The sequence below is a fragment of the Cornus florida genome, unplaced genomic scaffold, assembly GCF_030987335.1.
Source record: "Cornus florida cultivar Cherokee Brave unplaced genomic scaffold, ASM3098733v1 CherokeeBrave_3.0.0_Hap2_Chr11, whole genome shotgun sequence".
Lineage (NCBI taxonomy): Eukaryota > Viridiplantae > Streptophyta > Magnoliopsida > Cornales > Cornaceae > Cornus > Cornus florida.
The window spans coordinates 40,817,835-40,834,901 of NW_026775581.1; the positions used below are offsets into that span (position 1 = coordinate 40,817,835).

Below are 17,067 nucleotides of genomic sequence, written 5' to 3' on the forward strand. Positions count from 1 at the left end.
CAAGCACCAAGAAAAGTGGTTTTGACCGAGCAAGTGAGCTCAATTTTGCAACACAACACTACATCATGCATCATCGGTGAGCATATCATTAATCGGGCGCTTCTTGACTTAGGAGCAAGTGTTAACCTTCTTCTATACTTGGTTTATGTCAAACTAGGCTTAGGTGAATTGAAACCAACGTCGGTAGTTTTGCAACTTGCCGACCGATCCATTAAGAAGCCTAGGGGTATCATTGAAGATGTTTTGCTTAAGATTGATAAATTCTTCTTCCTAGTTGATTTCGTTGTCATTGACATGGAGCCGGTTTCAAATCCTAAAAGCCAAATTCCCGTTATCCTTGGCCGTCCTTTCTTGGCAACCTAAAATACCAACATCAATTGTAGGACAGGGGTAATGAAGATCTCTTTTGGTCACATGAAAGTGAAGTTGAATATATTCAATCCAACCCCTAACTCATTTGACAAGTATGAAGGAGAGGTTAATGTTGTAGAAAAATGTCTTGACCAACCATGTGAAGAAATTAAGCTTTTAAGTAAGACTAAAATTTCAAAGGGACCATCTTCAACATTGCATTCTAAGACCATTATATCAAATTCTTGTTTTGAAAGGGCATGGAAGCCCAAAAAATTTGATTGTTTGGACAAAGGACCAAAACCTTCTTTTGAGTTTGATCCAACAAGTTCTTCCAAGAACCATTTGTTGGGTGGAGCTCAAGGTATCTATCACCCCGTCAAGGAGGGGATGAGCAACAAGATCTTTGATCCGGGCTAAAAGAGCCAAATGTCTTGCTAGAGACGTTAAAGACTAGCAAAAGCATTCATAGGGTGTCAAAACCCTATTTCTCCCTCATTTTTATCTTACATTTTGTTTCTTGCGAAGTCTAGATACTTGTTTTTGGTTCACATGCATTGAAAGGAACTTTGGTGAGGATTGCATGAGCTTTCGTGTTATTTTTGAGCATTCTGCATAGGTTCGATCAATCTAATTCTGGATCTCGATCGATTGAACTCCCATCTGCAGCCAACACTTAGAAAAAAATTTCGACCTGCATCTAACCTGCATATTTTTGTTCTCTGTTAGATGATCGAAAAATTTCTAAGATCGATCATAAGAGCTTCGATCGATCCAACTATCATTTCGATCGATCTTAAGTTTTGACACTTAGAATATTTTTGAGCCTGCAGAACCTGGAATCATTTCAAGATCGATCTAAAGTCCTCCGATTGATCCAACTTCACACTCCAATCGATCTCAAGTTCCAACACTTAACCAACTTTTCTGAACTAAAAACTTGCATATTCTACCTCTCTGTCAGATTGATCGAACATTTTGTTCTGATCGATCTCACTTCTCCATTTCATTGTTTGACTTTGTTTTAACTTTTTCAATTTTTAAAATCCAAAAATATTTTTATTTTCCAAAAATACCAAAAAGATTTATTTTTATTTTTATTTTTCAAAAATCCCAAAAATATATTCTATTTTTCAATTTTAATTTTTAATTTTAGTTTAAAAAAAAAAAAAAAAAAAAGTTCGAACGATCTCAGTTGAGGTTCGATCGATCGAACTAATCGGGGAATGTTTTTAAAAATAGATCCGAGGGTTTCAAGATTGATTCCATAGATCGATCCAACCCTCTCTTCAAACCCTAACCCCCTTCTTTCTCGTCGCCGCCGCTGCACCTTCTCATATCTTCCATCTCCGGCGAGATCTCCGGCAAAAACCAAGCTTCGCATCTCTCTCTCTCATCTCGGTTTTCATCTCTCCCTCTTCGCATCCACTTCTCTTCATCTAGAGGTGAGATCCGAGACTTCCATATAAATTTGGGACTTCGAATTGATGCTTACATGTTTTATATGTTTGATTCATGCTATTTTGATGATGAAATCCACCATTGATGAGATTTGAAGCATGTTATATATATGTATATAGATATGTATCTATGTGTATATATATTTGGATATTTTGATTTCGATTTGGGAGTATGGGCCATGCTTGGTTGTTAATTATTGTTGATTTGATGTGTCAATGGGCCCACGAACACGTTCATGTAGGCCCCGTGCTTCCACAGTCACAGATCTGTGACCTCTCAGTTTTCATCGTCGTATAGTTCGATCGATCGAACTACTATCTCAGATCGATCTTGAGAGATCGATCGAACTCATCCTTTTTAATTTCTTAGATCGATCGAAGTTGTGAGATCGATTTCACTTACTTTCGATCGATCCAACTTTTGTGATCAATCTCACTTCTTTTTATGATCGATCGAACTTCACAGATCTCACATACACACTTCATTCATCATATATTGTGTTCATGCTATCTTATTTATGCCCAATGCCTGTGATATTCCACATTGGATGCATTTCATACTTATATTGCTTAGCATGCTTCACATTTTATCATTTGCTTAGATTCACGCCATTTCTGCTATGTCTATCTTACTTGACATACATGTGTCTATATTGTGCTTTCAATTCTTTATTCTGGCACTAACTTCCATTGTAAGTGCTTTTTTTCCTTTTTACAGGCCATGGTTAAGAGAAAGACTGTTGCCAACAAGCAATATGGACCTCCGAGATCACAGAGACGTATCCGGCATAGGACCACCAAGCCAGTAGAGCCTTCTCATACAGCTGAGGATGAGCATATTGCTTCTACATCTCAGGCTCAGGCTGAGTTTACACCATCTCTGTCTCTATCTCTAGATCAGGCCTAGGCTGAGCACACCCCATCACCATCTCCACCACCTCAGCCAGCTCGCCATCTTGACCGGCCATTGCCCAGATATACACAGCTGACCGTGGCACACGAGTCTCCAGATCAGACCCCTAGCTTTGGAGTACGCTTGCAAACTCTTGAGGATGTTGTTGTTGCTATGCGAGCTGATTTTGTCGCCCACAGAGCTGATTTTGCTACCTTCCGCATGGATGTCACGGCTATGTTCCGAGATCTATCCAGAGATATCCGCAGAGCCCGACCTGCCCGTCTTACCTCATCATCTTGAGCTCCCAGTTCTTTCTATCTTTTTATGATCCTTCTCTATCTTTGATACTCTATTTTTGATACTATATATATCATTTTTGCAACCGGTTTGTCGGCTTAGATCTTTTGATGTACCATTACTTTATTTTATTTATTCATGCTTTTATTATGGATGTCACATGATTATGTTCTTATATCTGTATGTTTGATTCCATCAGGTGCATCACAGTAACTTCAGTGAGAGAGTGCTACCCGATTTTTCAGGACCACCCTTATACTTTTCTCATCTCTTTATTTGTTTATCCCATTTACACTTGCATGTCCACTATGCACTGATTATCCCATTTTGTTATCTGATGAGTTTATCTAAGTGCCAATTTTCAGAACCACAGTTAATCCCAAGTTTGGGGGGGTCATGCCACCCACTTCAGATACTTTAAGTCCCGATGATTCTATGCCTTAGTTGCACTGGTATACTCTTTCCTTTGTTCTCTTTGCACATTGAGGACATTGTGCCATTTAAGTTTGGGGGGAATGGTGCTTTACAGTGTTTGCTTTAAATTTAAAATTTTGAGCATGCTTTGTGTATTTGAGGGATATTTTTATGATTGGTCTATATCTAGCTATGATCTTGATCTTTAAAGGGCTATATTGCTTAAAATTTAAAAATTGCTTGACTTGAGAGTTTAATACTCCTTGTATGCCCTTTGAATGCCATTTAGGAGTAAATTTTTTGAAAGATTAATATCTTGCTTGCACTTGTGGTTCACATCATCCTGATTTTGTGATTGTTTTGAGATCCACTCAAGGATTTTACACTAGCACATGCACACACTAGCATTCATTTGTGGGGTACATGCTTTGTTGAATATTGAGTTGGTTATATCCCAATTGAGCTAGTAGTGCATTCAAAGCTTTTATTCTTGATAAATGTAGATAACAACCCCTTTTCACTAAGTAGCCGGGATTCTAGCCTCATCAAGCACTGAATTTCTCTCGCCGAAAGGTGGAGGGCCTAAACTCTAGGTTAATAATTGAATGTTATTCTAAAAAATAAAAAATAAAAGAAAAAAAATAAAAAAATAAAAAAGTGAGGACTTCTCCCAAAAGGTGAGAAGTGGGAAATGATTAGATGGTTGTTGTCTTGATTTGTAGCCTAGTTGATTTGAGCTTGTAAGTCCGTAGGGCTATTTGAACACGACCTAACGCTCGATCTCATGAATCACTAGAAAGCTTAAAAGATCAACACATTGCACCATACTTCCATCTTTGATCTTATTAAAAAAAAAAAAAAAAAATGTGAGTGAAAAAAATAAGCGCACCTAGATCAATAAAGCTTTAATAAAAGGTCCACTCTTTGTCTTGATGATCGGTACTAGATTTGTGTGCTAGTTTGAGGGTAAGGATGTGATTAATTAGATTTGTATGCTAGTTTGAGGGTAAGGATGTGATTAATTCTTTAGTTGGCTAAGATAGCAACATATTTGATGCCGGTCCACTAAAAAAGGATTCTAGAATTGTTTTGATTTGCATGATCATTTTCTTGATGTGTGGAGGACCATACTTGCTTGCTTAATATTAAGATTTTGGGAGATTGCTTGGAAAGGATTGAAAAATTGCATACTTGAGGTAGTTTTCTCCCAATGCTTGTTTGCAATATTGGTGCCTCTTTAGTGAGAAAGAGCCTTAATGTTTGTTGGTATCATTTCTGGAAACCCTCACGAGACTTCACTCGTCCACTAGGGGTAACCTAGGGGTTTAAAAGGCTTGTTGCATATACTAAATGCAATCATGTTCCCTACGAAAGTGGCGTTATCCATTTGTTGCTTTCTAATTTATACTTGTATAATTGTTCATTTCATTCCTTTACTTTTTAGTTCATTACTAGGGACTAGCAATATTTAAGTTTGGGTGTGTGATGAGCACTGAAAAGTGCGTATTTTAACCCGTTAAGCTTGGGTATTTTAGAACCTTTATCTATCTTACTTTGCCATTTTAGATTGATTTCGTGTTATTTCCATTTTTAGGCACTTATCCCAAAAATAAGCTAACTCAGCCAAATAAGAGCTTAAATGAAGCAATTCTGGGATTGAACAAAGAAAGGAGCAAAATGAAGAAAGAAAGAAGCAAAAAGAAGCCAAAAGTGGGAAACAGCAAAGTTCGATCGATCCAAGATGAAGGTTCGATCGATCCAACATTCATCGATCTCAGTATTTCAAGATGGATCGAAACTATGATGTTCACATCCAAAAATCCAAAAGTTCGATCGATCCAACACCATCCTTCGATCGATCGAACCCCTTGTCCTTATCCAAATGATTGATCTTATCCACAGCTGTACCACCCACTAACCACTTTTGTCCTTTTCCCAAAATATCTCCAAAAATATCTCGGATTTGTCTTTTCCCAAAAAGCACAGCCAGTTGGATCGATCCAGCCTTAGTTCGATAGATCTCAGCCAAGTTCGATCGATCCAAGTCTAAGGTTCAATCGATCGAACTTCCTCTAGTACGAAAAAGTTAAAAAGCCAGCTTATTCATTCCATCATCTATCCAATCATTGGGGAATATGCCTTGCATGACCAAGCTCATTTGGTGTGTCACTTGACCTACCTATTTTAGGAATATGATGCACATTTTGAGTGAGACTTTTGGGAGGATTAGCAATTTGGTAGAGGGAACTTTAGAGCTTACTCTTAGTGTAGAAGAAAAGGAGGAAGCTAGAGACACCATTAGAGGCCTTTCATCTTCCAAGGAGCAGATTTCATCCATGGAGCTTGCCCTTGAGGGTTGGAGGAGCATCACCATGAGTGGCTAGACATCCTTTTGGGGCTAGAGTTAGCCCCAAACATGTATTCTTTACCTTAATCTTGTGTATTATTAAGGGATTAGTGTTGTAATACGTGTTTTGACTCTTTGATATATATAGATCTTATTATTCAATGATTTATATGGTTTAATGCTTCCAATTGATCATTTCATTCTATCCATATGTCTATGTATGCTAGAATAGATGTTCATGTGCTTGTTTCTAGATTTTGTGTTATTGATGCATCTAGAGATTGTCAAGACATAGTGCTTAATGGAATGCTCTTGTTGTTTTCTTGATGGTTCATACTTATTCCTTGATGGATTGTACCTCTCCCTTAGTTTATTTTCATGCTAGTAGTGTAGATGTAGTGTAATTGTAGTGTAGTGTTAAATGGGAGGACAATCCATGTTTGTTGTTTGATGTTCCATGCTTTTGAATGCAAGTAGCTTATGTCTCTAACCTTGTGGTGTATTTGAATTGTGAGCTTAATGAAAGGATTAATGACTTGTTTTGATCTATTGTCCCTTTCACATGTTGTTTAGACAATATATGCTTCATTGCTTGATATATTGTACCTTTCACATGATGTTTAGACAATACTTGCTTAATTGGTCATCCTTGCTAATTGAACCAACCAATTACACACACACACCAATATTGCAACACACCTTACCCTCATTAATCACTTGTTAATGGTATAAAAATGCATTGCTTGGTGGTGATCTCTAAACCCCAAGACCTTTCTCTCTCTCTTTTACTTACTCTTTATTGCATTCATACTTAGTTTAATTTAGTTGCTCTCTAGTTTAAACAACCAACCAACCATTGTTTGATCACTCGACCTACGAACCCTAATCACAATTCCACAACACAATTCGACCTAGCACAATCCACAATCCCTTGGGACGATCCCTACTCGCCCTAACTATATTTTTAGTGAAGGTAGTAGTGGCTTTTATAAATGTAGAACTCTTGGCCCTCGCCTTAATACACACTCTTAAGCTTATGGTAGGACGACGGCCATGATCCTCCAACCCTCAAGGGCAAGCTTCATGGATGAAATCTACTCTTTGTTGATGAAAGGTTTCCAATTATGTCTGTAGCCTCCTTCTTATTTTCTTCCCCACTAAGACTTGCCTCCAAACAAAATGTATCAAAAGTCTCTCAAAAAGTGTATCATATTCCTTTTATAGGTAGGTCAAGTGACACACAAAATGAGCTGGGGTCGTGCAAAGAATATTCCCCAATGATTGGATAGAGGACAACTTTGGTGAGCTGGAATTTTAACTTTTCTGCACTGGAGGAAGTTTGATCGATTGAACCTTGGACTTGGATCGATAGAACTTGGCTGAGATCTATTGAACTGAGGCTGGATTGATCTAACTGGTTAAGCTTCTTCGGATAAAAAATAAATCTGAGATATTTTGGAGATATTTTTGGGGAAAAGGACAAAAGTGGTTAGTGGGTGGTACAAATGGATAAGATCAATCATTTTGATTAGGATAAAGGTGTTCGATCAATCGAAGGGTGGTGTTGGATCGATCAAACTTTGGACTTTCTGCTTTGGGTCAAGGTTTGGATCTATCTTGAAGTACTGAGATCGATCCATATTGGATCGATCGAACCTTCATCTTGAATCGATCGAAAAATGCTGAATATCCACCTTTCTTCCTTTTTGCTCCTCTTTTGCTCCACTTTGCTCCTTTCTTTGTTCAATCTCAGAATTGCTTCAAATAAGCTCTTATTTGGCTGAGTTAGCTTATTTTCGGGATAAGTGCCTGAAAATGGAAATAACATGAAATCAATATAAAACGGTAAAATAAGATAGATAAAGGTTCTAGAATACCTAAGCTTAACGGGTTTAAATACGCACTTTTCAGTGCTCATCACTTGTAGATACCAGGAATAAACCTAGGCCTCAAGGAAGAAACGTGCTGCATAGAATTTCACTTAGGGCCTCAAACAGTTCCCAAGTGTCAGTTGCACTCTTATGAAGGAAAGCTCCATTACTGGATGTATCAACTATGTTCCTATGTGGATAAGATAATCCATCATAGAAGATCTGCACTAAGTGCCATTTATTAATATCATGGTGTGGACACTTTCTCAGTCGATCATTATACCTTTCCCATTATTCATGGAGTTGTTGACCAGGATTTGGGAGAATGCCATGATCTCTCTTCTCATTTGTGTGGTTTTACCCATAGTGTAGTACTTTTTCAAGAACTTTTGTTGCATCATATCCCATGTAGATATGGAATTAGTTAGTAGGGCATGCAACCAGGTTCTTACTTTGTCCTTGAGAGAGAACTGAAAAAGTCGTATCCTGAATGCGTTATCTGAAAGAGTGGACAACTTGGTAGTTGAACACAATTCTAGAAACACATCCAAGTGCTTATAAGAATCTTCTGTTGCAAACCCATGGAATGAAGGAAGCATTTGGATCATAGTAGGCTTGATCTCAAAGTGGGTTGCATCGGAGTCCAGAAATTGGAAGCACAAAAGGGATGTATATAATGTGGGAATGTAATGATCCTTTATTAGTGTGGGAGCAGCTGCAGGTGTTACAGGTGCTCTCGGTGCATTACCATTAGTAGCTATGTCTGTCCTAGAGGATTCTCTTAACAAGTTAGAATTATGTTTAGGTCTTTTAATTCACCTAAGAGTTTTCTCTAATTCAAGATCGTACTCAAGTGTTGGTTTTGACAAAGAACAGCGACCTAACATGCACTATGTCTAATGGCAAAAACAGTAACAAAAGAAAAAGTTCAAGTAAAGAAACCAACAAGAACTCACAGAAGGTCCTAAAACTGAAGCTTCTATTCCTTAGGCGTCTTCGTCCTCACTACTAGATTCCTGCACTTGAAAAGAAAAAGAATAAGATGGGATATTAGAAAGTATGAAGACTATACATCAAAATAAAAATAATTGTAAACTCAATAAAACAGTTACACAGTCCCCGGCAACGACACCAAAAATTGATGTGTCTATTTATTTACCACTTATAATAAAACGAATCCTTTGCAGGATAGGGCTACTTAGAGGATGTCGAATCTCAGAGACTATGGTGGATTATCAAGTATTCAATTAATACTATTTTGATTTAGAGAGAAAAAATTGTTTGATTTGGTGTGCGTCACGAGCATAAATAAATTTAAACTAAATAAAGGAATAAGATTAAAAAGAGAAGATATGAGGGACTGACTTCACCACGAACCTTATTCTATGGTTAACTATTCAACCATAGGATTTCAACAATTATGTATTATATAGAATTAAATTCAATAACATTCATTTAATTCAGGTTTAAAGAGAGATGTTTCATGAACTTCAATTAATAATAACCTATCTTCGGTCGGCACGAATTATCTACCTACCTACTTTTAACTAATATTGTAGTATAACTCATCTTCCTAAGCATAGACTATGAAAACATTTATTCATGAAAAACGTTTGAACACCATTACATGATCTCTAATCTTATTACTCGAGAAGTCCTTAACCACCAATCTCGTACACTAAGAATATGTTGAATATAATTAATGAACAATTAAATCTAAGACAATGTATTAATCATTCAAAAATCATTTACTTCATTAAAACCCTATTGATCTAAGTCAATTGTTCATACTCATACAATCAAAATACATAAACAGTTAAATTCCCAAAGTTTAAAACAATCAAATCATAATATTCGGATTCGGGTTACATCAATGCCCTAAGAGAAGATTTAGCTACTTATGACGATGCAAGATATCATTTATATTGTTGTAGACTTCACCATCATAGACTGTACTTCTCTTCTAAGGATCTTCATCTTCAATGCTTCAGAATAATTACTCCCTAAAAGCCGCCACTAGATCGAGAATAACTTGTCAGGAGAAGAGAGAGCTTTTTCTGTGGTCTTATGCATCCTTTTATAGAAGCAACTGACTTCTAATAAGGATTGGATGGGCATTACGTCTTCTGAGGTCATTTGGGCCCATCTGGGATAAAAGGACTTAATTAGAATTAATCTTACAACTTTTTAAATCTGACTTAATAGCAAAGGCTTGAGCAGAGAAATTTCTGCTTGAGTCTTTTTCATTAACACGTACTTAGAATATTTTGGGATAACACCTTTGTGGTGCTCGATCACCTTGCTTGGGTGCCCGAGCCTTAAGACTTCTGCTCGAGCTTTTTGGTCTCTACTCGAGGTCTGACAACATGGAACTTTCGAAGCGTCTTTTCGTATTCTGAGGCAATTTATGCTCGAACCTTTTTGCAAAGGCTTGAGTTCCTTGAGTCTCTGCTCGAGCTTTTTGGCCTTAGTTGCTTTTCTTGCTTCAGTTGACTTTGTGCTCGAGCTGTGGAACTTATGGTAGAGCTTTGGTACTTGAACTTCTTCAAAATCACCATTTTGACTCCAACCTTGCTTTAGATGATTGGCAACGACTCTGTAAACTCAGATATCAGTCTTTTCATAATAAAATCCCAGTTTTATCCATTTCTTTAGGAAAGTACCTACAAACACAAAGTAAACTCAAATCAATCTAAAACTGGATAGAAGTACTACTTAATGTCTTAACATACGTACATTTAGGGGCTCGAATATGCAATATTAAGCACTCATCAATAGACTAAGTATTGTGCACCGCATGGGACAGCAAGGCAAAGTGACTTCAAAAGATTTGCTCCCTTCACCTATCTTCACTCCCCCTCTCTTCTTGGCTAACCATTCGGCCATTTAAAATTCACTCCTTGCCCCCACAATTCTCTAAAATTCACTTTTTGTCCCCAAAATCTCCAAGCTTGCACACTTCCACCACAGAACACCGGCACAACACTCCTAGATTGCCACAACGCCTAATCTAACAATATTAAAAAAAAAAGCAACAAAATCATTGTTATGAGTGAAAGATAAGAGAAAGATCGTCTCGATGACTAATCGATTGTTTTCTAGTCGAAAAATTGGAGAGGCAGGGGTTCAAACTACGTTTAACGGTGGTTGGACAAATTTGAATAAGTTACAAGAAGGGCACCATTTTCTCCGCATGGTGGGGGCTTTTTTGTATTGATGAATAGGGGTTGATGTGCAATTTGGTCTAAGAAAAAATGTGAACAAAGTTGCTAATTAGTTTCGGTATTTTGGCATGCTATGTAATTGCTGCTCAAAGTTGTTTCTCGGGTAAAATGTGGTTCAGAAGTTTGTCTAAAATGCAATTCATTTTCCCAAAAACTAATAGCAACAATAAAGGACTATTTTCTGAAACACAAAAAGATCATGAATACTTGTGACGGCCCAAGTTTTTCAACCTGGTGTGTCAGTGATGAACCAAAAGTTGATCCGATAACGGATCCGAAATGTGGAAGCAAAGGACAAAACAATGGTCTCTAAAGATACAACATGACTCTAAGATGTCGATGTGACCCTCAATGAGGTCACGGAACCCAAAGAAAACAAATGCAGAAGCGACGTTTCGAAAATGGATAAGAATGAACTTAGGGGCAAAAAGGTCATTTCCAACTTAAAAGTGGGTACTACCGAGCACACCATTGGAAATACAACAAAAAATTAATAAACATAGACCCAAGAATCACTTGATTTGGAGCCCAGATGAAGAAGATATGGCTAACGAAAGAAAAAGGGGCAAAACGGTCAAAATGGTCAACCCAAGGTCATCTAAGCGGTTACCAAACCTCCCTAACCGGTTAGAAGGCAAAAATCAGTGACCAACTCACTACCCAAGCTCTCGTAACCGGTTACGAGAGTCCTCCTACTCGCACACTTGTACTAAAAGTCAGCAAAAACCTGGCAGTAGGGGTTTCCAGTAAAAATTGGGTTTTTGAAGCCCGAGATTACATTTTCTGGAAAAACATAAAGAAGAAACCCCCCTCAAAATTAAGTTTTCTACTTGAAAACGTAGAAGAAATGAAAAATACTCACAGTGAAATGCCCAAAATACCCTCCCAAGAAATCTGGTCCAGAAGGTCGAAAAAGCTGTTAAATGAAAAATAGAAAGCTGAACTTCGTGAGGGATTTCCGATACCAAGATGACATTTTTTGGAAAAATACAAAGAAGAAACCCCCCCTTAAATCACGTTTTCTAAGTGACCATGTTAAGAGTAGAATTTAATTCTTGAAGGAAAGCCCCAAAATGTCCTTAGACCAGATTATGCAATAAAGATGCAAAATGAGTCCATAGGAGGCTCAAATCACCAAGGAAGATGTTTTTCTTAAAACTGATCATGCACGCAAATGTAACTTACCTATTAGGATGTGCTACAATGGTCTATGGCTTAAAAATATCGCCGATGCAAAATATGACCCCCCCCCCCCCCCCCCCAACGGCCAAAAGGGCAAAAATGACGTTTGGAATGAAAACTTGGAACTCAAAATCATGAAATGGTTTCAAAATACCGTTTGGCCCTTGGTCACACTTTATATATGATTAATGAATGCTAATAGATGAATTTCATATACAATGCACGCTTCAGTGCAAAATAGCATACTAAAACGCATGATTTTTCATATATTGTCATTAAAAGCAAGATTTAACATCCATGACATATATGTAATTCCAAAAGAAGTTTGTCCCTTGGCATCATGTCATATACATAAAATGAGAATCAAAAAGTGTGCTTAGGCATACATTACAAGTTTAGAATCAAATATACACATTTGACAAATAAGGCTATAAATGGCATTTCAAGCCAACCTTTACAAGAATAGAAACCTTCAAGTCCATAAGTCATTCAAGCATAATGAGAATCTTGAACCTTGATTCATGTGCCTGAAAAATATCCCCACTACGAGGGTGAGTAAAGTATTCCAAGCATAATAAGAATCTCGAACCTTGATTCATGTGCCTGAAAAATATCTCCACTATGGGGGTGAGTAACATAAAGCTATACGTAGAAAATGAGCATACATCGACCTAGCATTTTACAAAATTATCACCTTAAGGTGAAACATATTAATGGGGCTCATGCCACCTAACGTCTATATCAAGGGTGAGACTCAGAGATCATCCTAAGTTACCCTAGATCATTTCTAGCATAAATCACATCACTCATGCAATTTCAATAATATAGGAACATGTTATACAAGGCAATAAGATATAGATTTTCAAAGTTATCAACTTGAAATCTAAAATGCGAAAACAATCAAAGTAGGTCATGCCACCTAACGTCTATATTCCAAAAGAATTTATAAGATCATTCCTAAGTCACATTTGAATAATAAAACACAAATCACAATATCTATGCAATTTAACCAACATAGAAGCATACTATACAAAGAAACTAGATATAGATTCTCAAAGTTATCAATTTGAAATCTAAAAGTACGAAAATAACTAAATATAGAAATTTAGTATAATTAGAATTCTAATACCACACATCAAGACATAGATTCTTTAAGTTATCAACTTGGAATCTAAAAGTGTGAAAACAACTAAGTATAGCAATTTAGTATAATTAGAATTTCTAATACCACACATCAAAACATAGATTCTCTAAGTTATCAACTTGAAATCTAAAAGTGTGAAATCAAATAGTGGAAGACTTGGACATCACGCTCGGAATTCTATTAAGACCTCAACGGTTATTCCGGGCACTAACCCACTGGGAAGACCACCCTAGTGCGCACTATCTCAATGGGGAGAACTTATACCTCCCGCACTAGAGCCAGACTCTAGCCATGTCACTTGTAACAATAATGTCCCAAGACTCCAAAATAAATAAGTTAATAACTTATAAGCGTATTAAATAGTACACGAAACTACTTTCATGCACAAGTATGTTGAAACCACATAATACATGCTCTAAATCCACAACTACTATAGGATGACAATGTCGAATCTTCAGTGTGCGACTCGTTAGACGATATATAATATCACATGTCAAATCTTCAGTGTGCGATTCGTTACACGCTATGACAATATAATCCAATATTGAAAACACAAACTCATGAATCCATTTCAAGTCTAAAATCATGCTTTAGACATACAACCATTGTCAAATACATGATTTAATCAGTAATGCAATAGAAACGGAAATTAATTAAGTAAACTAATTAATTCCTCTAAGTTTCAAATCTCAATCAAGTGATCTCTAATTAACACATGTTAAACAATATAGCATGGTCATTGCATATACCAATTCAAAAACTTAATTAGGCCATTTGAACAATAAAATGGAATTTAATTAAATCAAGAAGATCAAATTCCTAAATTCTAAAACAACATCAAATGGTCCCAAATTAACATATGCTAGTATACAAGTCCTAGTCATTACCAATATCAAGTAAAAACTTAATTAAGCCAATGGAACCTTTAAAATATATTTTAATTAATCATTTCAATTAAAATCTTTAGATTTTCATACTCATCCAAATGCTCTCAAACTAAAGTATGTTAAAGAACATGCCAAGACTTAATTTAAAAGCATATCACAAGTTAATTTCATGCAAGGTATATCCATGAGAATTAAACTTTCACAAAAGATAATTATTAAATAAAAAGTGTAATTCTTATTCAAATAATTCTAATTTAATATATGTTAACAAACATATTAAAGTATAATTTATAATCATGCCATAATTCAATTCTAAACTATATACATCCTTATAAATTAAATTTTATACAAAGAAATAAATATTACTAATTTTCTAGATTTGATACAAGGCATGAAAATAAGTTGTATAATCATGAAAAACACTCAATACAACATATACAAAATCCTAAAACATCCCTTACCTCTCAAATCCCCACCAAAATGAAACCGCTCCGAATCCGACGAAACTTCTAGGTTTTATCGGGAACAACATGATGATCAAGAACCCCAAAGAAGCCCTATCAAAATCATAACCTGACTTCAAACCCGAACTCAAGAAATAACCAAAACGAGATTCTAATCGATTGGAATCGAAGGTCTCGCCAAGGCGAACATAAAACACTAAGGCACTACGGCATTTCATTGAAAGGAAGAAGCTTAAAAGAGGAGAGAGAAGGTGGCAGCCATGGCTGCCATGGAATCTGGCCATGAGAGAGGAGAGAGGAGAGAGAGAGAGAAATCTGATTTTCCCCTATTTATAGAAAAACCCTAAAAGTGTCTCGAACGAGCCCTATCGGGTCCGGAAAAGTGAAATTTGAGTAGACGCGCTCAAACAGCAAAACTCCGTGAACAAAAAAGATTCAAGATGAGAAAAGATGAACAACGGAAAAAATGGCGTCGGAAACCGATTCCCGAGCAGAGATATATGCCCCAAACAAGTTTGCCGCTAACCGGAGCCGGAAACCCTGAAACTGGAGAAAAATGACCAGAAAGAAATTCTAAGAGTACGCGATTCGACGAAAAGTGAAAATGAACCCCATATGAGGATCCAGGCTCAAAACGAGGCATTTAGCAATAACTTTCATTAATTGCACAATGGCCCCTCCAAAAAGTGAAAATTGTACAACTAGCCAGAATGAAAATATCTTCTAAAAATATTTTCGTAAAAACCCCTGAAATAAAATATCTTCAAAAGATATTTATGAAAAACACCCCAAGAAAAGAAAAAATTTTTAAAGAACTTTGCATCCATGCCCCTATGGATACTAGGAGCAACCAAAGTACTTTTCTGTAAAAGTAAAGATACATATTTCGTATAAACCACTTATAATGAAGATATGTGAAGTCAAAAACCAATTCCGAACAGAAGAAGTGAGGTTATGCCAACAAAGTGACAAACGAGGACAAGACTAAATAGGGAAAAGAACGAAAAGTGAATAGTATTCGAAAAATAAAAATGTGAAAATGACGCGGTTCTCAAAGGAAGTTGTCAATCCAAAGAAAAGAGTCTCGGAAATCATTCTAGAGCACTCAAGATGACACCGTGTGACGAGAAACCGAACTCAGAAAGGAAAAGATCAACGGAAAAAATAAAATATTCAAAAAAAATTGAGAAAAGGAAAGGAAGAAAAATGACTAGGTTATTACAATACTCATATAGCAATACAAAATTAAAAGACTATAATTGATAAGGGTTATATGAGTAAGGAAAAGATATTAATGATGTCATTCCATTCACATAAATCAATTGAATTTATCATTATTGACTTAAAAATAATACAAGTTTGATCTAATCTAACCCAAATTAAATAACAATAGTCAACAAACAAAAAAACAAAAAAAACAAAATACTCTTGAGAGAGGAACCGATATCCTCCATGTTTTTGTATTACTCCTTATCATAATATACATCAATTCTGTTGCAACAAAGAAACTCCTACCCACAATAAATGTAAAAAACAAGCCAACATTACCAAATCAATAATTTAAACCAACTAAAAACTATTCCGGAAAGATTATGATAACACACAATGAATTAAGATGATGAACATAACACAACGATCTCTGGCTACGACAATGGAAGGCCAAGAACATCCGCGGCCGATTTGGCCATGACAGATGCGAATTCTTGAAAGCTAATGACACCATCACCATCTATATCAGCCTCTTGTATCATTTCCGTGAGTTCGCGATACGTTAACGGCTGCCCCATCTTGGCCATTGAACCGGCCAGCTCGGCCAACGTTATGTAGCCATTGCCGTCGCGGTCAAAGGATCGAAAAACCTCCAGAAGCTGTTCTTGGTTTATTAGTATGTCCTGGTTAATGTCAGGCGTGATGGCATTGACCAATTCATCGAATTCCACTGCCCCGTTGTTGTTCGAGTCTATGTTGGATAATAAAGCATGGATTTGGTCACCTGAGGGCTTGAGTCCGATAGAGCGTAAGAGCGCCGCGAGCTCGAGTTGGGTCAGGCTGCCATCGGAATCCATGTCGAAGCGCGAGAAGATGTCCCTCAGCTGGTTGAGTCGATCAACTTCATGCACGGATGACATGTCGATGGGTGGAGATGATTATGACATTACGTACAGTGATGGTTAATTCTGAATATATATGACGATAACAGGATGATGATGACGATGAACAACGAGGAGGAGGAGGAGGAGGAGGAGGAGAGGAAGGAAGAGAAACAGGTGGTAGTGGGTTTGCAGTGATGGTGGTGGTGAGGAAGGAAGGGAAGATGTTTTGGAATTTTGAGCGACTTGTTTTGGTTTGTTACAAGTGTGAGGTTGTATTTGTTTTCATTAATGGGATATAATTGGTGGGTTAAATTTTGAAGGATTAGTGGTAAAATGGTATCTTGCTCCTACATGCATTTTAGGACATGCATTTACGATGTAGCAAATGGTGACCATGGATTTGGTTTTTTATTTTTCCTTGGAGCAAATTGCAAAAAT

At 36.7% G+C, this 17,067-nt stretch overlaps 1 protein-coding gene across 1 annotated transcript; it reads right to left on the bottom strand.

Annotated features, from left to right (window-relative positions):
- Positions 1 to 15,457: 15,457 nt before the first annotated feature.
- LOC132285749 (probable calcium-binding protein CML15) lies at positions 15,458 to 16,665 on the bottom strand. Its single transcript, XM_059787947.1, has one exon. It carries the CDS (start codon positions 16,663 to 16,665, stop codon positions 16,180 to 16,182), a length of 486 nt encoding a protein of 161 aa, XP_059643930.1. The 3' UTR covers positions 15,458 to 16,179.
- Positions 16,666 to 17,067: the final 402 nt, after the last annotated feature.